This window comes from Sceloporus undulatus, chromosome 5, assembly GCF_019175285.1.
Source record: "Sceloporus undulatus isolate JIND9_A2432 ecotype Alabama chromosome 5, SceUnd_v1.1, whole genome shotgun sequence".
In the NCBI taxonomy this organism is placed as follows: Eukaryota; Metazoa; Chordata; class Lepidosauria; order Squamata; family Phrynosomatidae; genus Sceloporus; species Sceloporus undulatus.
The window spans coordinates 123,251,630-123,275,129 of NC_056526.1; the positions used below are offsets into that span (position 1 = coordinate 123,251,630).

At 40.5% G+C, this 23,500-nt stretch overlaps 1 protein-coding gene across 4 annotated transcripts in view; it reads left to right on the plus strand.

The window, feature by feature from the left end:
* The window catches only part of TRMT9B (tRNA methyltransferase 9B (putative)), a 37,343-nt gene extending 14,099 nt beyond the window's left edge, over positions 1–23,244 (plus strand). The window contains exons 1-4 of one of the 4 annotated variants that reach the window (XM_042469605.1): positions 9,426–9,882; positions 11,177–11,350; positions 13,189–13,995; positions 22,875–23,244. In XM_042469605.1, coding sequence (XP_042325539.1) covers positions 9,708–9,882; positions 11,177–11,350; positions 13,189–13,995; positions 22,875–22,912 — 1,194 coding nt within the window. In that variant the 5' untranslated portion in view covers positions 9,426–9,707 and the 3' untranslated portion in view covers positions 22,913–23,244. Of the gene's footprint in view, positions 1–9,425; positions 9,883–11,176; positions 11,351–13,188; positions 21,830–22,874 lie in introns of those variants that run through there. The other 3 variants (XM_042469604.1, XM_042469606.1, XM_042469603.1) reach the window with 3 other exon arrangements.
* The last annotated feature ends 256 nt before the right edge of the window (positions 23,245–23,500 follow it).

A 23,500-nucleotide genomic window follows, 5' to 3' on the forward strand; every position in this document is an offset into this window, starting at 1 on the left:
ACCCGAAGCAGCTTTATTTTGGCAGTCTGTAACAGGCCAGATTCAGTTGGAAGAGAATGGCCTCTTTTTAACCTGCTATTCTGCAATGCAATTGTTTCCCACACCAACATCTAAATAATATTAGCCTTCCCCAATCTGTTGTCTTTCAGAAGTATTGGACTACAGTTCTTGATCATCTTCATGTCTGAGCAACTGATTGCCTTTGGCTCAAGTCACCCGCAGCTGCATCGGACCTAAGTCTGACTGTCTCGTCTTTCTTGTTTACACCAGCTGCTTCAGTTGTAGCTACTATTTTATGTCCCTGTGACTATTCTGTGCATTCTAAGACTTTTATGTTTTGTAATTGCTACTCTGTAAAAGCAACTGACGCAGTCATGGAATTCACTGTCTACGTTAGATGGACAAGAAATAATAAAGCAGAGAGGATCTTGTGTAAAGGGCCATGTAATTCAGAGGCATTATATAAATAGTTACAATTATAATTTCCTCTTTAGAGTATGTGTATTATTTATATACGGAGAAAGAAATGGTATCTTTTATGCTTAATCAAAAATTACATAAATTTTAATCGCAGTGGGAAAAGGTCAGGTCCAGTCCTACCATTAGACAGAATGAGATGGTTGCCTCAGGCAGCAGATTTTGAGTGCTATGAAAGGACAGCACATTGTTATTAATTTGAGCAACTCAGGTTACTCTTTGCTGCTTCTTAGAATGGTACTGGGAGTGGCAGAATGTTTTCTTCTAGATAACTGATATTTCAATTTTTAAAAAAGAAACTTAATGAACACACACACACACTCCCCTCAGGTTCTGCAGGAAGAGCTAAAAGGTAGTTTTAGCTCTGGAATAATGACCTTTCCAGGGCTATATACAGTATCGCTCCTAAGCATCCTTTCTGGCCTGCTTCTAATAAAAAACCCTGAAGATCTCCGGGAAATTAAGCGGGCCGCGCAACGACTAGAGCGTAGCTGGCAGAGACACCAGCGCTTGTTCTATGCTGTGCGTATTGCGTCTGCAGAGTCATGTCCAGCAGAGCTGTTCAGGGTGGTTAGGGAGCTGACTCAGCTTCCTCCCGCCCTGAACCCTATTTTAGAACCAACTAAGGCCTGCTGTGATGACTTTAACAGCTTTTTCACAGATAAAATATCTCGGATAAGGGCTGATCTCGACGTGGGCATTTCAACAGGAACAATAGCAGAGACGTCCAGAGCATCCGTGGACTCTATTAAACTGGATCATTTTGAGTTTGTTAATACTGATGAAGTGGACAAGCTTCTTGGAAGTGTTAGGAGGACGACGTGCTCTCTCGATCCCTGTCCTTCGTGGCTGGCCGTTCAGGGTGGTGATGCTGTAATCTTATTATTACAATGCATAATCAATGCATCTTTCAGGAAGGGAAAATTTCCATCTAATTTAAAACAAGCAACAGTCAAACCGTTGCTCAAAAAACCCTCCCTGGACCTCCTGATAAGGAACAACTACAGACCGGTCTCATTATTGCCATTTTTGGGTAAGGTGATCGAGAGAGCGGCCGCCTTCCAACTCCAAGCAGTTTTGGATGAAACCAATTATCTGGACCCATTTCAGACTGGCTTCAGAGCGGGATATGGAGTTGACACTGCCATGGTTGCCTTAGTCGATGATCTCCGTCTGGGCATCAACCGGGGAAGTGTGACCCTGTTGGTGCTCTTGGACATCTCAGCGGCTTTCGATACCATTGACCACGGTATCCTTCTGGAACGCCTGAGGGAGTTGGGCATCGGGGGCACTGCACTCCAGTGGTTCCAATCCTACCTCTCGGGCAGATTCCAGATGGTGCAGTTGGGGGACACTTGCTCCTCTAAGAGGGAACTAACATCTGGTGTCCCTTAGGGAGCTATTTTGTCCCCCACTTTGTTTAACATTTGCATGAAACCGCTGGGAGAGATCATCCGGAAACACGGGGCGCGGTGTTATCAGTACGCTGATGACACCCAAATATGCTTCTCTGTGCCTCTGACTGATGCAGTGACTAAGGATGGCGTCTCTCCTCTGAATGCCTGCCTGGAATTGGTAACGGGCTGGATGAGGGAAAACAAACTCAGTCTGAATCCAGAGAAAATGGAAGTACTGGTGATAGGTTCCCCAGGCCCGGGGAAGGAAATTTATCCACTTGTCCTAAATGGGGTCACACTTCCCCTGAAGCAGAAGTTCGCAGTTTAGGAGTACTTCTGGACTCGTCCCTGCAGTTGACATCTCAAGTAGATGCGACGGTCAGAAGTGCTTGCTATCAACTTCGGTTGATACGCCAACTGCGACCCTAACTGGGCCAAAGGGATCTTGAAACTGTGATATATGCACTGGTAACCTCTCGCTTACATTTCTGCAGTGCGCTCTACATGGGGCTACCCTTGTATCAAGCCCGGAAGCTTCAGTTAGTACAAAACATGGCAGCCAGACTGGTCACCGGCGCATCCAGGTTTGACCATATAACACCTATCTTGAAAGATCTTCGCTGGCTGCCCATTTGCTTCCGAGCGCAATACAAGGTGTTGGTTATTACCTATAAAGCCCTACATGGCTTGGGCCCGAGTTACTTGAGGGACCACATCTCCCCATATAATCTGCCGTGCACGCTCAGAACATCCGGGAAGAATCTGTTGGAAACTCTATCCTCCAAATATGTTTCCACATCCCAGATGGCCTTTTCAGTGGGGGCCCCGCAGATTTGGAATAGTCTTCCCGAGGAGCTCCGTCTCACGACCCCCCAGAAACATTTAAAAAGAGGCTTAAAACCTTTCTTTTTTGTCAAGCCTTCCCCCCACAGGAATGAAGTTGAGTGTTCTTGATGTCATTGATTCTCTGCCTTACCCTGTGAATGATTGTGTTTTGTATAATTATATTCTTGGATTTTATCTATTTTTTATAAAGATGGTCTGTAACAATTTTAGTAGTCTGTAAACTGTTTTGATCTTTGGAAAAACGGTATACCAATAAAATTTATTATTATTATTATTATTATTATTATTATTATTATTTAGACTTTAAGTGGACAAAGAAGGATGTGTTTGTGCTGAATGTTAAGGACTAATGGCTCATCTCATAGAAAATGCTCACCAAAGTTGCAGTATTCATTCTGCCTCATATGTTCCCTCTTCACAGATAGGCTGGAAACCACTTTCCTTTTGACAGAATGATTTTGAATAAACAAGGAAAGAAACATTGCCATGTGGGAGAGATTGTAGTTGAATTATGTTCTTAAAAATCCAAGTGCACTCAAGCAACAGATTTCTGCTTGAATGGAATGGACTGTTAACAACACATTATTTTTTTTACAACAACACGCTAAAGCTACCACATGCAGTATAAAAATTTGAAATAGGGTGAGCCCTGCCCACAGTCTTAAGGAGTATCTGAATGTAATAACAGAGGAAATGAACTGGATATGAAGTTTAAAAGGAGATTCAGGAAGCTTTAAAAAATTGCTAAATAAGTGAGCAACAGTGATAGTGATTTAAGGTTTTATTGTGGCATTGGAACAGGGGAGGGGAAGATACAGCCCAGGGCCATTTTAAGCTCCCCCCTACATACAACTTTGAATAATGTAAGGTGGGTGCTGCTCCTAGGCTCTAGGCTGGCTGACAGATGGTGAAGAATAGCATGAAGATGGGAGAAAAGGAATCACCTTGAGCTGACCATTTTGAACAATATTATTTGGAAATCCATAAATATAGATCCAAGTTGTGCCCTAAAATGCCATTATGGGTATCTGTGCAAGAAGCATTATTGAAATCTGATTAAAGTGATAAAAGTAAAAAAAGAACAGTGACTGTTATATAAGGACTATCTGACTTACAAAAATGATCAATATAGATTTAAAGGGATTAATGTGCATTCGTACATATATAAACAAATGTTTGAAAAAAGAGACTTATGGTTTCTGGCATAGAAAGTCAATTTGAGTTGTAATGATGAGCACTTGATTAAGAAAATGTATAATAATATTGTTGAAAATTGAGTTGGAAAAAGAGGAAGATAAAATTGCTCAAGATAACATTGGCCTGTCTGTAACAGGCCATTGTGTCCTTTTGGGTTGGATAGATGAAGATAAGATATTGGGACCATATGAAAAGTTATTTCAATATTTTATTACAGTAGCAAGATTATTATACACACAAAAAATGGAAAAATATGGATATTCCATCAGTGGGAGATCAGATTGTGAAGATATTTGAGTTCGTTGAGAGGGATTAACTACTACATTGCTAAGAGACGAGTCAGTAGACAAATTTGTTGATGTGTGGAATTTGTATTTGAAATATATAAGAAAGAAGTAAAATGATAACATTAGCAGATTTTAAAATTTAACAGTTTTTATATATCCGGGAGTAGAAGAACATAATCATTTGGATATTTAAGTTAAATGGGAAAGTGACTGAACAATATATTTGCACACACACACTCACCAAACAATTAGCAGGAAATCCTTTTTTAAAAATTCAATGTGTTGTTTTTTGTTGTATGTGTTTATTGGAGTGGAGGGAATATGTTAGAGGTTTGTCTAGAGGTGTAAATATGTTTTTGTCTTTTCTGTTATATATTTCTGTTGATTTATATGTGAAAATTAATAAACAAATAAAACATTTTTTCATAGATTCCAATGTATCATTGCTAATACTTTACCATATACTTTGTTATATTCAGTACATTTGTTGTACAAGCTGATATGCCGGTCAACAGTTTCATCTTTTTCTTTGCATAGACAACTATCCATAATATCCATGGTTATTTTTCCCCCAATATTTGCCTTGATGCTTTCTGTTTGAAGTGCCTGTTCTTGAGCCACAAATATAAATCCTGAAATGTTCCTTTCTCTATTTTACCTTCACTGCTCTTATATTTTTTTGCCATGCTTCAGTGTGATTTTTCCTTATTTTTTTATACCATCTTTTGTTTCTTTTATTTCTTCAATGATCAGTATATTATATAGTTGGCCCTCCATGTTCGTGGCTTTGACACTTGCGGCTTTGATTATTTGTGAGCTCACGTCTGTCAGTACAGGCATTCCTCCTCTTCTTCCCTCCTGGGCTTTTGGAAGAATAAGCCCAGAAGCCAACAGGCAGCAATCTGGCAGCTGGGCAGCCCAGGCAACAATCCAGCTGGGAAAGGGTCATGGAGGGTGGAGGCTCCCCCCCCCCTTTCCTGGCTGGATTGTTGCCTGGGAAAGGCAGTGATCCAGATGAGAAAGGGTGGGGAGCTAGTTAAAGAGAGTATGGGGGAAAATGTGCTTCTGATCCTCTTTCCTGCCCAGCCCTTCCTTTAACTGGCTTCTGTGGGGAAGGGGGGTTATTCATGGTTTTTCCACATTCACAGGGGTCTTGTTCCCTTAACCCAGCAGTTCCCAACTTTTGTTGGGCTGCAACCCCCTTGTGGCTGTAAGTCCCACCCGGCGGGACTTCAGGCTGCCTACAAGTTCCAGCGGTCTTTGTGGATGGAGGTCCCGTCCCTTCTCGGCCTCCCAACCAATCAGGGAGGCCGCAGGCTGGAAGAAGAGTTGGGACTTCCAGCCGCAAAGGCCAGTGGAAGCTCTTCCTCCTCCTCTTCCTCACCCCCTCCTTTTCCTCCTCCAACATCGGCCAGGCCTCCCCTGGTCTGCCGCTGCCGCCACCACAATAACAGTGGTGCTGGCGGTGGCGACGGAAGTGGTAGCCCTGCATGGTAGCAGCAGTGGTGGCAACCAGATGGGGGAGGAGGAGAAGGGGGAGGAGGTGGTAGCAGCAGACCCAGCCCTGTGTGATGGCGGCGGCAGCCGCGAGGAGGAAGAGGCGGTGGTGGTGGTGGCAGGCCAGAGGAGGCCTGGCCGCTTGGAGGAGAGGAGGAGGAGCGGGAGTGGCAAGTCCCAACCTAGTGACCCCTGAGGAAGGATCAATCAACCCCCAAAGGGGTCGCAACCCCCAGGTTGGGAACCCCTGCCTTAACCCCTGTGAATGTGGTGGACTAACTGTACATTTATCAGCATTTTTCTTTAGTTTCTCTGATGTGTTCACTGAAGGATCTTTTCTCTTTTTCAACAGCTTGCTTAAATTGTAATAATCCCCATCCACCCATATTACATGGCAGATATAGTTTTGAGGATAATAATTTTCTGGATCTGTCTGTCTATCCGTCCATCCGTCCATCCATCCATCTATCCACCCATGCACCCACCCACCCACTGATCTAATTACCCATCTACTTTCCACAGTGGTGGCCTTGTGTGCTATGCTGCTGGTAACGTTGTTGGTAGGGGCTTTCAGATAAGTCTAGCTTTTGCTAATGTGCCAGAGTAAAGATATCCCATTAAGAACTCTTTAAATATGGTGCAGAAGCCAAATATAAATCCCATACCAAATCAGAGTTCCTGGACATGAGATGAAAAAGAAAACAGGACTCAGTGTATTTTGCTAGGCAACTAGAACAAGATACTGTGAAGTTACTGAAAGGACAACCACAGTGGAAGAAATTGACAGCAGATTAATGATGGAATGCTATTATAATGCTAATCTATCAGCCTGAGGTCACTAAAAGAGAATGCATTATTACTGTTGTTGTTATATTTGTGCTTTGTGTGTTTGTGTTTGAATGACATGTTGTGAGTCCTCTGGCAAGACATACAAATCTCCTTCCCCAAGTTTGTGACGCAGTGGAGAGAATGGGGTCAATAGGAGGTCTCCATGCATTGTTCTGTCAGAAAGTTCTGTCTGCTTCAAATCCCAGTGTGTGAGTGAGAGCTAAACCTTCCATGCTCCATGCAGAGATGTGTGCTGTGTTCTCCAAGGAGCTGCAGCATGACACAAAAGACCTGTTCCTTTCTACCTTCTTTTCTGTCTTCTGTCACATACAGAGGCCTTCAAGGAAGAATTCAGTAGTAAGACAGTAATGTGTATAGTACACACAAAAGTTTGTAAGAATATTCCTTGAGAAAGAAGAATGTAAGGAGAGTTCTGCTGGATAAAAGCAAAAGTCTGCCTGTGCCAATATTCTCTTTCTACCATTGACTAATCAGATTCCTCTTGGAGAGATAGGACAACATTGGCTCTGCATGTGTATTGATGTGCCCTGATGGAATCAGGGCTTCCCTTCATGCATAGGTACTCCACATTCATTCATCACTTCACATGGAAAGTCTTTTCCTCTGCTGTCTAAAGAGGTGGGTGGCTGGAAAGTGCCAAATATGGCACAGGATAAAGCAGACTGTGCCCACAGGATGTGTCAGCAGCAAGAGGAAGCCCAGCTCATATGGCCCTGCAGTTCCCCTCCTCATCTGATCACGTGAGCTAAGGCTGCTGTTGTTGCTGACACATTCTGTGGCCACACTCCCACATTTAGCCTTGTTCTTAAAACTGAGTAAAACTTATCTTCATTAAGAAAGATGATAATAATAATAATAATAATAATTTGTTTTATTTATATACCGCTATTCCAAAGATCATAGCGGTGAACAGCAAGTATGCTAATTAGCAAGTAAGCTAATTTGCCCCCAACAGTCTGGGTACTCATTTTAGCGACCTCGGAAGGATGCAAGCCTGAGTCGAGCTTGGGCCCTTTTGCTGGTCTTGAACTCGCAACCTTGTGGTTTTGAGGGAATGGCTGCAGTACAGGCATTTAACCACTGTGCCACCAGGGTTAAATGTTGATTTGGTCATATTTTAGGTATGTATGGCCTGATACAGATGGGCACTTTGTGGCGTAGCGGCGATACTAGGGTTAGGGACTGTGCACCAACCGCACAGTCCTTAACCTTAGTACAGAATGGTGGCATACTAATGCAGCATCCCGTGTCTATGGGCACCACCATTGTGATGTAGGCGCTGCGCAGCATCTGCACGGTGCTGCGTGTCGCTTACATCACGAGTGCACTGTAAAAAGAACCTGGAAATACTGGGTTCTTTTTACTCCAGAGGGAAGCTGCACAGTTTGGCGGCTGCAGCTTCCCTCCAGAAGGAAATAGGCCGCTGGCTGGCCTCCCCTTTGGGGCGGTCTGTACCACACCTATGCCTACAGTTGAGGTTGGTATTATAATCAATACCTGAGGTTCTCAAATAACACTGAGTTCTCTTTCAAGACTCTCATGAATTGCCCTTCACTGCATCCTGTAACGTGCTACCATACCCATCCAAAATCTGCTTGGGCCTCCTCCTTCACCATGCTTACTACACCTTGCCAGGGAACCAGACACCCTGTTTTAACAGGTTCTGGTTTACAATACTGGAACAAATCTATGTTGACTTTGGGCTTTACTTGAAAATTGACTTTAACCTACAGCCAAGGTGCTATGATGCGTTGTTGGCATAAGCTAGCAGTTCTTTAAAGTGATTTGCACTTAGTGCAAGCAGTTATGTTCTTTCCATTTCTGTTTAAGATGTGCAGGAATGGAAAGAGAGATTTCTGAATGAGTAGAAAGAACATTTGGCTCCTGTCTACAAATCAATTAAGAAAGATTGTTCTCACTGAGTTCAATGACTCTAAGATGGCTTAAGCAGAGAAAAAAAGTTTTAATGCACTGAACACTAAAACCAGGGTAGCCATGAGAGAAATTTAATAATAAATAGCAACAACATAAAGAACAAGGAATGTGTAGAGTACAATTTGTTAGATTAAATTTGGATCCTATTTGGAGAATGGACTTTTGAGAAACAAGCAATATTGTGATTTATTCCTACAGAAACCTACACTACAGTATTTCTTATTAATGTAAGCCATGTCTCTATAATCCATCCTGTTGTTGTTATGTGACTTCATGTCAGTGTGGACTTAGACAACCCTACCATATACTTTTCTTGGCAAGATTCATTCAGAAGAGATTTGATTTTGCCTTCTCAGGCTGAGAGAGTATGACTTGCCCAAGGTCACCCAATGGATTTCCATGACTGAGTAGGAATTTGAGCCATGATCTTCCAGACTCCATGAAGTATACAAATGTGCCAGTTCTTTCTTGGTGTGTGTGCATGCGTGCATTAAAAAAGGCCTACGTCTCAGAGCAGGCAGCGGGAAATATTTACCATATGAGCAGCCCATTCACTTTCAGTTGCTCCCTCCCCAATGCTGATCTTCAGTTGGTGTGGCATTGGTGCAGATCTGATCATACAATCCAGGTAATATATGTAGTTGTAGCATATGTACCAGCAGCAGGTAGAGTCCTGATGATATAGAAATACTAAGTTTGGAAAAGTTACTTTTGGATACAAGTCCCAGAATACCCAAGCTAGCATGGCTGACTGGTGACTGGATATTCTAGGAGTTGTAGTTCAAAAGTAGTGTTTCCAAACTGCAGAAAAATTGATACTAGTGTCACCTTCGTAAAATGAGCAAAATGGTAATAAATAGACTTTGCTTGTTGTGTTTAGGCCTGTGGGCACTATTTGTCTCCTAGAAGGATCAGGTTGCAGCATCAGATTAGACTTTGTAGCGAGAGGCAGGCAGAAACTGCAGCTGAAAAAAGAAGGGAGAACGGCTGTGAAACAGCATAAGGACCAATTGGCTTGTTTCAAGAACGAAAGCTTAGTAAAGAAATGGAAAATACTTTCCTGTGAGGAGAAACAGTTTAATTGTGAAAGACACTATGTACTTGGAAAAGTTGTAACTTCTTGTTAGAGTCTTGACTAGTGGTGTATGTGGGGAGGATCCTCTCTTACTGTGTTTCTTGAATTTAACTTGAGCATACACAATTCACATTGTTTGATGCATATATGGTCTCTGTTTGCTGCAGGATGGAACATGAGGCTTCCCAGCTAGAAAAGCAGCATGTACATAGTGTCTATGAAAGCACAGCCACCTATTTCAGTGACCTGCAGGGCAAAGCATGGCCTCGTGTTCGACAGTTTCTGCTGGAGCAAAAGCCTGGAAGCCTCATTGCAGATATAGGTAAGTTGTTTTTGTTGTTGTTTTTATGTAGCACAGTCAAAGGCTCATTATGGCTGTGGACCCTTAATAACATAGGTTTTTGTTTCCACTGTGTCATGAATTTCTATCCATTAAGTCATAATTTTTTACACATTTTACATATATTGTTAGCAGTCAGTCTTCCAAATGCTGGTAGGAAGTTATCACAGACACCTTTGGGTAATTCTCAATTTCTCAGTTTTACAGATTCCAAAGAGAGAGTCTAGTGTCACTTACTGCCCTGTGTTCCAAGAAGCCTTGCTAATCTGATCCAAATGCTCTTTCCAACATGAAATAGACCTCTAGCCCAGAGGCTTCTGAGACAGTTTCTAGGCCTTAAAGATCTGAATCTAAGGTGATCTCTGGCTTCTCGGTAAGAGTGTGCTTACAGGAGGCAGTGGAACATGGGGTCCCTCTAACTGTACTTTTATGCAGTTTCTATTGAGAAATGGCAAAATGATTCAGTATCATGGGTCAGTGATGTTCGCTTTGCCCACAATAGTCCACAATGGTTGTGGGCCATTGACAGATCATACCCCGTTGATGTTTTTTTTTTTAATTTTCAAGGGTTAAATCATTACTATTTTCTAGATGGAATAACAGAATGAATTATTTAAATGGCATTATTGCTCAGCTGTAGAAAACTTTAAAAATTACTATCATATTTGATACATAATGAGATTATTTATTTATTGTATTATTTATTGGATTAATATCCTATCTTTCTCCCAAAATGGGATACTACTAACTCAATATATATGCAGTGTATAAGAGCAGTAAATATTTGCACTGTTTACTAAAAGTTACATGAATAGTATATAATTAGTACTAGACCTTGTCAGTCTTTTGAGCCTGATTATACCAACCACAGTGTGAAGCCTGTTTAATGGTGGCTAAACTCACAGCCAAGCTAAAATGAGCAGTGCTTACTGAGTCACAGCAGGTAAGGAACTGAACCCATCTGTTTGTGGAGATGGGCATTAGATGCTCTAAAGGCATATGTGCCAAACTGATTGAAGAATACAATTTAGTGGTTATTTTATATTGTTATTCTGTAATTATCTTTATTGTGTTCTATGTTGAAAAATGTTTTTCAAAATGCAGTGGCAACATATTTATGTTTATTCTAAGAACACATTCAAACCCATAATCGTACTTTGCTATGATGTTGGTACACTTCAACAGCACAGATGTATGTATGTATTTTTATTTTGTTATGTTTTATTTTCCTACTAGTATAACAAAGTTTGATGTATGTACATTTTACTTTTTGAAGGTTGCGGTACTGGAAAGTATCTTGGCGTCAACAGCCAGGTGTATAACCTGGGATGTGATTATTGTAGCCCTTTGGTTGAGATTGCAAGAAGTAAAGGTTGTGAAGTGATGGTCTGTGATAACCTTAATCTTCCATTTCGGGGTCAGTGCTTCAATGCAATCATATCTGTGGGAGGTAAGAGAGTTTGATTGTTTGAATGTCTGAAAAATACCAAGTCAAAGTGATGGTATAGTCTGTTAATATGTGTGTGCCACTAGAAGAAGTTCTCTGGGGCCTCAGGTAGATATCTTTTATATCACCTGCTACCTGAAGGTGCAAAGTCAGCAAAATAAAAAATTCTTGTTGATATATGAAGATTTTTCCCTTGGTGCAATCAGTAACAAGCTGAGCAAATTGTCTGCCCTCCTTTCCACATTGTATGAGCTTGAAACACAGAATGCTGCTGGCCCTGCAGATGTTTTGAATTATAAGTCCTACATTCTGGCGGGATACAGACTGCCCAAAAGGGCGGTCTGCCAACGGCCTAGTTTGCTGCATGAGGGAGCCACAGTGGACAAACCGCACAACTCCCTCGCGCAGCAAAAAGAAGCCGCTTTTTTTCCTGTGCCGTTGTGACACCGCAAGGCGCCAATGGTGCACTTGTGGCATCATAAAGGCACCATTGGCGCCTTGCGGTGTCACAACGGCGCAGGAAAAAAAAGCGGCTTCTTTTTGCTGCGCGAGGGAGACATGTGGACGCTAGGTGTCTGTCACGTCAAAATGGCGGCACCCATATGTACAGGGCGCCGCCATTTTGACACCCTCGTCACATGTGAGGGGCGAGGGGTGTTTGAAAGCTCCACCCCTTGCACGTGACAGGGGCGCCTCATAGCGCCTGTTTAAATAGGGCCTCTGTTACTGTTGTCTGTACTGGCTGATGGGAGCTGGAGACTCAAATATCAGTTATGTGAAAGGTCTGCTAACCTGGTTTAACAGTAGGAAAAATTAGGTTTTTGATAGCATCTTACTTTTTTATCTACCTGGATAGGCAGGCAGGCACATATTACATTCCATTATTTTTGTACTGAATTAATATATGTTCTTTTCTGAGAAAGGGGGAAAAAACCCACCAGGATTTCACTATTCAAAAACTTCTGAATTTTAAAAACTTTGGATTGATCACACTAAATAACCAGTTATAGGTTGGAGCCCTACAGAGTTACAGTCAATTTAGAAAGTCAGAAATTGTGTTCTATCCATTTTAGTAAATGTATAAAAGATTAGGCAAAAATGGTGGTAATGGTTATACTGCATTTGCTTTTGTGGGTCAGCTGTGGTCCCAAATGCTATTCTCATTGTTAAAGAGTGGGTTCTGTCTATTCCAGGACTCACGAAAGAAAGAACTCCAAACAGAGGAAGGCTTGCCAGTTCCTTAAATATTTACTCCCCAATTGCAGGTGTTATCTATATGAGCATGTGCTCACCCAACCATATCCCAGGACCTTATTTCAAATTACAGTAAGCACACTGACAAAGAGAGAACTGCATTTCCTCACCAATAACCTACTGTGTTATGTCTGATTGGATGTGAGGGTGGGAATATGATGAAAAATCTTTGTGGGAAGGCACTGGAATCTTGTGTAGCAATGCATGCTTGTTTTGGTATGAACTCATAAATCTGCAAAGCTCTAAGTAAACAAATTTTAGCTGTAATGGAAAGCTAAGACTACAGTTGTAATGGCTGCTGAAATCTCAGAAAGCAAATACTAAGTAACCAAATCAAATATTCCAGATGTCAGGCAGCATAGTGACCTACATAGCTTTTTGGCTCTCCTAAGACTATCAAAACAAGATAAAACTATACAAAATGGTAAAATTGCAAATGAATTATTCAAAAATAATAGAAATTATTCAGATTTGCTATATGAACACAGTTTGCAGAACTGATCTTTTGTTGGTGCAGAATTTTAATATCTTCATTGCAGACATCCACATATCTCTGAACACAGAACATCTTTTTGTTACTTTTGCAGTGATTCACCATTTCTCCACGAAACAAAGACGAATCAAAGCAATAAAAGAAATGGTAAGGGTGCTGGTACCTGGAGGCCAGATGATGATTTACGTTTGGGCGATGGAGCAAAAGAATCGGCACTTTGAGAAACAAGATGTGTTTGTTCCGTGGAACAAAGCCTTGTGCTCCCGGCTGCTTTCTGAATCCAATAAGACTGGGCATAAGACTGATATTGCACAGACTGGAAATTCTCAGTTCATGCACTCACACCAACTAATGGGTTCTAAATACAGCTACCCTATTACCCTTGAACAGAAACACCACCAAAGGACTGATGGTTGCTTAGCTGAAACTTGCTGTGTGAAAATTTCTGATGAGGTAGAAAACCGATTTTACAGTGCCCTTGGGAGATCTTTCCGTTCCTGGTTTTCATCTAGATCCCTAGATGAGTCAGCCTTGAGAAAACAAAATGAAAACATGGAGTCTTTGAAGAATACTGTTGGCTGGACAAACAGCACTGTATCGGTTCAGCCCTCAAGACACTGCAGCTTAGATTTAGGTTGCCGTGGCTCCTTGCTGAAAGAGCCTACTGACTATGATGAAGTGTTCGTGAAGCACATGGCTTGCAAAAAAATGGAATGGCTGAGGGCCTCGAGGTCACTGAGAGATTTCAATGGTGAGCCTTCTGCGTTAGTCCAAACCCAGAGTGGTGAAGCCTCATTTCTACATGATCCCATTGAAAACATTAATAATGGCTATATCCATCAAGGCAATACTCATTCCTTTCCAGGCAAACACATCAAAAGGACTTCTTCTTCTGGCTCCAGTGAGTCTATTGTAAATGCTGCTGTGGCTGTGGGAAGCTTTGGAGAGGATGCAAAAGCCTTTATGCGCTATTATCATGTATTTCGGGAAGGGGAATTGTTCTCTTTGCTTGAAGAAAATGTGCCGGAGGTTCACGTATTAAGTTCAAGCTATGATCATGGGAACTGGTGCATTATTGTGAAGAAGACCAATGAGCAACTATAGAACTAAACTGAAGAATGCAGGTTTCACATGCTGCTTCCTGTAGAATTTTAGAGACCTTTCTGCTTGTGCCTGTCACCATTCTGTTTGCATTGGTACAACGCATGCATAAAGGATGTCACAGGGGAGGGAAGTGTACTTGACATATTGAGGAAATGCAGGCTTGTTACAAATAATATTTGTCATAATTTTATATTGCTTGTAGAAGATCTGTTTTGTGTTTTAAAAACTTTTTTTAGATAAATGAAACTTCTTATAATGTAAGGAAGTAGACTTTCCCCCCATACCCTGCACAAATTATTCCACTGTAAATATCAGCCATGAGCAGAAATTGGCCATGTTACTTTTTTGGGCTACAACTTAACAATTGTAGACTGGTGACCATCCCCTAAGTCAGCAGTGGCCATTTTGGCAGTGGAATTCAGGGAAATGTAGTCCAAAAATAACTTTGCTGAATTCCAGCCTTCAGCATAGATACATTTTGTTGAACCTTTTTATTCAGCAGATTGTATACTGTAATGTAAGCCTTTACTTTTTAGAAAATCTTTTAAAAAAAACAAAAAAACCCTTTGCTATCCAAATAGGCTCCAACTATCTAGGAAATGTTTGTACAGCAAAAGCCTCTGGAAAATAAGGTTTGACATTTAGCTTCTTATGGAGGTAATGGTGGGAAATAGGAGGTCAGGAAAGAACAGGATTTTGAATGAAGCAACAGTAGCATTCTGTGTTAAAACTGGAGTGCAGAAAAGTTCCTGCTTTAGACTATATCTCACAGAATCTCCCAGCTTGGCTGTGCTACACTGGCTGAGGGATTCTCGGAGTTATGGGGCAGGGAAGGAACATTTTGCTAGCTCTGGAACAATGTCAAAAAATGGTCATTGTACAAGAAGTCTGTATCCTTTGCTGCAGGAAGATTTCACTCTTTCTTAATGGGATACAGTTTTTCGTAGGACTGTGATGTAAGGCTTAGTGATGGTGGCTGAAATGATCCAAAGCTGCAGTCCCTGCATAATTCCTTATGAGTAAGTTTGGTTGAATTCAGTGTGATGTTTCTGGTGAAACTTACATAGGACAGAGTTCTGCAGTTTAAAAAAACATGGTTGTTTAAATCAAGCCTCAAACTGTTATCCATTTGTCCAGATTGGATTTAATTCCAAACTTTATGTTACGTATTGTGAGAATGAGTCTTGAGTTCATTAGCTTCTCCCTGCCCTCTTGTACTGTAATTGCATGGCCACAAGGAAGACATCAGGAGCTCTCCCCACCCAGTTGTATCTATTTACTATATGCATAAAATTATATTAGAATGCAGTTTTAATGTATAGTCAGCCTTCTGTGTTCATGAATTCTTTAACTATGGACTCAATTATATATTTATATATTACAGATTCTAAAAAGCAAAATTTGATTTCACCATTTTATATAAGGGACACCATTTTAATATGTCATTGTATTTAATAGGACTTGAGCATCCATGGATTTTGGTATTCACATGTGTCCTGGAACCAAACTCCAGCAAATAACAAGGACCCACTATAATTAAGTTAATAAATTTACAGCTCCCTTATTATTTCAAAACCTGGATAGGTTTTGCTCATTCTTAACCCTGGCTCAGTGAAACAAGCCAGCTTTAAACTATGGTTTATGATCTCAACATGTTTTCCTAAAGAGTGGGCAACTTTGATAGATCTGGGGCCAATTTCCCCCCTGAAACCTGCTATGCACTTGGAATTTTAATTTCCCTCCCAAGACTCAAAGCAGGGGTGGTGAATGAAGGTTTATGACTTGCAAAAATGAGGGCTTGATGTATGTGGTCCATGGACCATCTCTGTACTACACCACAGTTAAAGTTAACCAGAATTGGGGATTCAAACATAACAACAAATTGGTTAACTGATAATGGAAACAAAAGTTCCCACTCTCTTTGCATCTACTTTAGAACAGAAAAGGAAGAGGATGATTCTGAGTTTTTTTTTAAAAAAAATACAAAATACTAACAATAGCTATAGTATCATACAGTACTTAAATTTGATCTTTTTCTTGAAGTGAGTCTTAGGGCCAAACACACTTCAGAAATAATCCACTTTGACACTGTTTAACTGCCCTGGCTCAATGCTAGGGAATTCTGGGAACTAGTTCTGTGAGATATTTAGCCTGCTCTATCAGAGAGGTCTGGTGCCGCCATGAACTATAATTCACAGAATTCCCTAGCACTGAGCTATAGCACTGACAGCACTAAAATGGTGTCAAAGTGGATTATTTCTGCAGTGTGCTTGGCCCTAAGAGTGTTTTTGACTTTCTGGTTACAGATATAAAGAATATGCACAATTTAAAAAATCTTGGATGAGAATGGATATTCCGACAAGTCAAGACATTCTTTGAAAAATTGTTAACTGATGTGTGATATTTCAGCCTGCACAAATGCAAAAAAAATGTATTTTTGTAAAACCCATTACCTTTCATGGAAAATACATTTAATCTGAAAAGAACAACCCTTTGTGAATTTTTTAGAAAGTGATCCCAAAATCCCCCCCTATGCAAAAACTTTCATAATATTGCCCAGTGGGGAGAAAACATTTGAAACTTCATTCTTGTGTGTGAGAACAAAACAAAAGGTTTATATCACTAGTTTTAGGTTAGAATCCTGTTAGTGACATGTGTGTGCATAAGTGTGCCTTTTGTGTGCATATCTCTCTTTTTGGATGGGGCATTGGGGGCTGTCTTAAAACTCCCCCCAGCAGCTGTCAAACTGTGGTTGGGGGGTTTGCAGCTGGTGTTTATCATTGGGGAGGGAGAGGATGGAAGGAGGCAGATCAGAGGTGGTGAATGTGGCTGGTGTGGATTGTGAGGGGAAGGGAAATGAGAATGCACCCCATCTGGGAATTCACCTTGGTTTCTTTCCCCTCAGAAATGATATCAACCACTTCTTCCAAATTTGAATTACCTCTCCTCCCCACCAACAGGAAGCAGCAGAATTTCTCAGGGATTGACAGCTGCCAAAGTGTGGGGAGGATATACACCTCCACAGATGGAACATTATGCTTTGCCTGCTTGTTGCAATATCTTGGTCCTTGTCATCATCACTGAGAAAAAGTTGCTGCTCCTGTTCCTGTGCATTTAAAAATCTGCAGTATTTGCTAGGTGGATCTTATGGGTGGACCTTTGTTTTTTTTGTGAGCGTAGATTTCAAGTGTTTCTGTAATGCAAGATTCCTTGTGATTGGGTGGGCTATAAATAAATCATTTATTATTGTTATTTATAAGACAAGTAGCACAATGCCCAGAGGATCCTGGGATGTCCAGTAACTTCAAGTGGTAATGCCATTGAGTTACCATGTGAGAAGTACTTTCACCAATGATAACAGAAATACTGCACGGAAACAAATGTCATTATGATCAGTGATGTGATTTCCTGCTATATGTACCTGGAAGTCAAATATGGACAACAACCCTCATCCTGTGTCATTCCTGGTGAAAAAAAATTTAAACCATCAAAAGGTTTATTAGTGTTTTATTGAGTTGTGACTTCTTGGCTATATAGGGATTTTTATCACACTCTGCAGCAAGGTCAGTCATGGGAGATGCTGATTTTGTAAGAATAATCTATACCAGTGATTCTCAAGAGTTGGCTTTTCAGAGGTTTAAGACATCAAGTCGTTAGATACCTGATCAGTAGCCATATTGCAGGGCTAGTGTCATTAGGAGAGCTGTATGGTTTTCACCCCTGACATCATACATTAGGGCTGAACTCCCAGTGAATTTGCATGTGTCCTATAACTTATCTGTTCCCTTGTCAAGTTCCTCATTAGTGAGCTTAGTAAGCTTTCCTGGTGGTGTACTTTTGGAACAACCAGTTGTGTAACAAGTAAGAATTCTGCTAGTGAAGATTTTGCTATCTGTGTTATTTGGAAGCTGAGAAAAGCTTCCAGTTGGGTTACAGCAGAATTACATGTGGTGCATCAGTTTCTGTTCTCTTGGTTCCACTAAAAACACACACAGCGTCTTATGAATAAACTTAACAGTGTCTGTTTTAAGATTAAAAACACAACTGCTGTCTAGAGCATGTGGTTATAGACAGTCATAGTAACAAACAAACAAAAGGAGATCTCTTGCAGTGCTGCTATGAACCCTATGGTCCTGTCTCCAAATATTAACTCTATTTATAACAGTATGGTTTGTACTTTAGCAGCCTATGCAACCGTTAAAAGACACAGGAGTCCTGTAGAAATTGCTGCTGTGAGCTGTATTTTCCTTTCTTCCTTTCTCAGCATGGCCTGTTTCTGCAAAAGTTTCTCTGAGCCACGATGATCCTCAGTTTCTTGTTATCATCTTTCTTATACTTCTATACTGAAAATCATATTATTCTCTCTGCTTTTTCAGAACAGGGATCACAACATTTGTACTTTGTAGAAGACCTTCCATGCCACAATGGCATGTTAGATACTACCAACATCAGCAGTAGCAATATTTTGAATTAGGTCCAGATTTAGAGGAATGCAGCTGGGCAGATGGCCTCTTCACCCTGCCTCCCCATGGCAGCCCCTCCAGACCTTTCCTGAAGTGCTTCACAAGATTAGACTGGATCATGGGATATATTTAAAAAGATGTGCTCTGAAAGAAGAGGCTTGTAGGTGGTTTTCAAAGATCCCTATTCCACAGGCTACTCCTTTCAGCTGCCTTTGAACTCTTTGGGTAGCATTTTGAGGAGACAGCTGGAGGGGCATTCATAAAAGTGGGGCTAGGAGAGTTTTTTTCCACAAGCCTAGTTGTATGCAACTAATTTTGGACTGAATCCTTTATCATCTTATTTTAAGAGATATATGTGAGGGATGGAAGAAGCACAGCTCTCCCAATGTTGTGAGACTACAACTCCCAGTATATCCAATGGTGATCGATGCTGAAACCTGCAGTTTCACAGCATTTAAGGAACTCCATTTCTTCCCCTGTTGTTTACCCTAGTCTCTTGATCTAACATTTAGGTGGGCTTAAACCAGATTCTCCACTTCACTATCAAGCTGTTAACCCATGGGAAACAGTGTTATAAGAGTGGATGGAAAGGAATTACAGCTCTCTGGTGTGCCTGCTGTGATCACTTTATTTTTATAAGGTTTGTGGAAACCCTAGGGAAAATTGCCAGAATTTAGATGTCAATCAGGAACATGGTGCTAAGGCTATGTTATTTAAGTGCAACTTACAAGAAGTACTATTTTTAATAAGAAAAACTAAAATGCAACTATGTGTATTATATATGAAATTTAGTGTTATCCCCTGGAACTCAACAAGTCAGTTAAGAACGTGTAACCTAGAGTTATGCGTTTGTGCTGTGTGTTCATGATATCTCTGCTTTCTCTAGTTTAGGGAAATGTAGGGACCATGAAAGTCCTCCGTTCCCTACTTACTGGACAGCAGCTGCTGTGATTGACATGTGTCTGTTCCTTTGGTGATTAGGAAGCATCTGATTGACATTCCCATTTCCCACCTCCCATGTGAGCAATATGCGTCAGAGAGGAAATTGTGACGGGTTCTGCTGCTGCCTGTTGCGCTGGTGGGAACATCAGACCCTTGCTTCCCAATCCATAGGGAACAGACACCCATCAATTATAGTGGTTGCTGCGCAGTAAATGGGGATGGAACACTGGACCAAGAGTCACTGCGTAGCCATGTAACTGTTAACCCAGTGGATACACATTTGTATCTGTGCAAATGAATTATATTATTGCCAACAGTGACTTGGCTTCAGATGTAATATTAAGCTAAGGTCTTGGATTTGTGCCTTCCTTTCTCTGTCCAATATGGGCATGTGATCAGATGCTTTAGCTTCCATGGTTCAGCAGACCAGAACTGAAGTCACTCTGAAGTATGATTTAGAGCAGGAGTGGACAAAATGCATTCCTGCAGAAGTTGTTCAGCTGCAGTTCAAAGAATGCTGGGAGCTGTAACACAACCACATTTAGAAAAAACAACCCACTATCAGCAATTACTCTTTGAAATTGGCTTCATTACCTAAACTGTAGTTGTGTCCAAGTCCAAGCAATCTGTAGTTCACCTCAATTACAAGCCACTATTTGTTGAAAAGAAAATGGAAAGCTTTCTATTATCCTCCTGATGAAACTAAAGGGTGAAGTGGACATGCAAGTGGGTTTCATGTTCCTGAAGAATTTGTCTTCCATACTTTAAGTGAGATTCTTAAAACATTCATGCTTTGCTAATGAAGACCTGAGGAATCAGTGTCTAGAAAACTTTAGACTAAATCTGCCTCTTAACAAAATGCCAGTTAACTTCCTGCCTCTATGTAGATAATGTCTTTCCTGAGCTCATAGAAAAAGTCTTTAGAAAATTGACATGGCTTAACAGCTTGTTTGTTTTGGGGCATCCTAAGCATAGATTTTGATGATACTCCTTGGTCATTGAATTGGCAACCAGCATAAATGTGAGCAAATACATGGTGGTAAGATCACTTTTGTTTAAAATAATTTGGTTTTATTGTTTTACAATCTCTGTCTTTGTGAGGATGCTATAAGAGTAAAGATGTCAGAGCCTGGCTTTCTATTTAAAATGAGAGATGTAATGCCATTTATGATCTCAGTGACACTTAGGAATTTTGTAAGACTGAATGTTAAGATTCCTGTATTATATACAGTACAAGTGGTCCTTTACAGCAATAGAAATGTATTCTAGTTGATATTCTGACAAATGGCTCCATTTACTCAAATGGGTACACCTATGGATGCCATTATGCAGTTTGGTGCCTTCTTGTATCATCAGCCACAGAATGCTCCCATTGTATTTCACTTTTGTGGACTAGACCTTCAGATGCACAGGCAATATCTACTCCATAGCCAGTTTTGGGCCTTGCTCTAGCATGAAAATCAGACAGTCTACTGTTTAGAGACTTATGTAGGCCCTTCACCATTGTAAAATGTCTGTGCATAGCCTCTGAAAAGTGAGAATAAGAACACAGCAAGATGTACATTAATTTATTGGGCATAAAGTGGTATGTGTATGTAGGAGTCTGCTATATGAGCTGGGCTTACAAAAATAGCAAAGTTGTAGGGATGTACAACAGTAGGACCTGTCACTAGGGATGTCACGTGCTCTGGCCAATAGAAAGCTGTGCCATTGCTGCAGAGGTATCCTATATGGTGCTTGGAGTAACAATGGGTGTATGCTATATTAGAGCAAAGGCTTAGCATTTTCTGTAGCAATAAAATATTGCTCTTTGCTTCAGTATAACAGCCCCTTTCATATCACTTCTGGCAAGAACAGTATGTTTTTTCACAGTAGGGAAAGGGGAGATTAGAGGCAACATGCTTAGCAAAAATGAGGTGAGTTGAAAAAGAATAACTAGACCTGTTCAGACAGAGATCTCTGATGTCCAGATAAATGGTGTTATGCCATGGGATGGTGAAGTCATGCATACAATTTTCTTGGTCTGTTTCCTTTTTGAAAACAGGAATGATTCCCATGAAATTGTGTGGGTGGGGGTGTTGGCACTCTTTCTTTCTTTCTTTCTTTCTTTCTTTAAAGAGAAGTAGCAAAAATTGACTGAGATAACATTCTTTCTCGTTCTTGTACATCTGGGTAATTCACAAAGTGGAAATTTGTATAACTGTCAAAAAAAAAAAAAAGGAAGGAAGGAAGGAAGGAAGAAAGAAAGAAAGAAAGAAAGAAAGAAAGAAAAGCTACACACCTCTCTTGTACCATGCTGTAAAGATGTGCAAGACATTTCATTGTAAGTTGTGCTCGAGTTCCAAAACGGAATAATGATAAACATTTTTCCACATCTATAATTGAGGACTTACATCTTGGTTCTTGTCACTGGATCAGAAACTTTCTTCATTCTCCATCTTCAGCGATCCACTGATAATTCTCAATTATTAAACTATTCTCAATCAACTGCTTTAAATGTATCTATTTTCTAACAAAGCCTGCTCTTTGCCAAAGGTATTCATTAGGTAACAACAAAGTATTCTAATCTATCCCACACCATTAGGAGCAAATACGAATTACATAACATTTAACTACTTCCAGAAGATGTACAGATTCAGGCTTCATTGGATCTCTGGAAGAATAATCCAAAGCTTGGCAGGGTATATTAGAGCTCTTTTCTGCATACTCCTATATATCTGTTCTGGCATATTTTAGAATTTGGAGTTTTTAAGCAAGAATTCCTAGTTCATTTTTAAAAGTCATAGTAGGACTTGGCATGGATGTCTTAGTACTCTGGGCCATGGGTGTTTGGGACGTCGTAGGTTATCATCAGCACCTTGAACCAAGCTCAGGAGCAATTAGTAGCCAAAGCCATTTTTACAACAGTGGTCAGTCAAGTTCAATCCCAAATTTCTGTACCCTTGCAATAAAATCATTGTTGGTTGGAGGGGAATAACCTTCGTTTTTAGAACTGCAAATATCAAGCCTTTCTCAACTGATGTTGCATTTTATGGAACTGCCAGTGTAAATATTTGTATTTTATTGATATCATATTTCTGCAATGTGCAATTAAATATATTTCCTCTGAGCTGAAGGGAGTGATGATCTTGAAAGCACAAATGGGCTGTTAAAGCTGTAACTGGTTCTTGTGCTCTGTGTTGACATTTGCTATTTATTGTATGCTGCTTTGCAAGTCTTTTTGGTTGCAAGAGTATAGCTAGTACCAATGATGAATTGATTTTGTTTACAGGTTTGGTTTTACTCTTGCAACTGCATTTGCACTATTGAACCCATATTGGCATGAAGTCCTGTGGATCATAACTCTGCACTGTTGTAAGGTATTGTTATGCATTCATAATACTGGGGAAAGGGGGGTCATATTTATTAGCTTGTTGTTTAGTGCAACTGTGACCTTTCGCTCAAAAGGTAAAGGTTTTCAACTAAATATTAATTACTTGTTGCCTTGTTTTTGGTCTGGCAGCTATTCAGTATTGTAATTTCCAAGTTCATACCAACCAGCATTATTGTAGCTATCTGTGCAGATGTTATGTTAAGCTTTGTTTAACTTCAAAACGTTCATATTTTCAACTTTCATCAATACATTAATAAAGATTATTTATGTTATCAAACACAAGAGACTTTATTTGGGACAGTACTGATTTTATTATCTTATCTAGAAACTGTGTCTGATCCTCATGAAGCCTCCCAATCTGTGTTGTTTACAGTCTTCAAAAAAGCTCAAAGCACGTAAGATTCTGGGTTTGAATACAGAGAATATTAAATGTTCACATCTGGATTCCAGAGCCATGTTCCAAGACAGCATTTGTGTTTCTACTAGAGATGTCTTAATGTCAAACAGCTGGAACCAATCTTGCC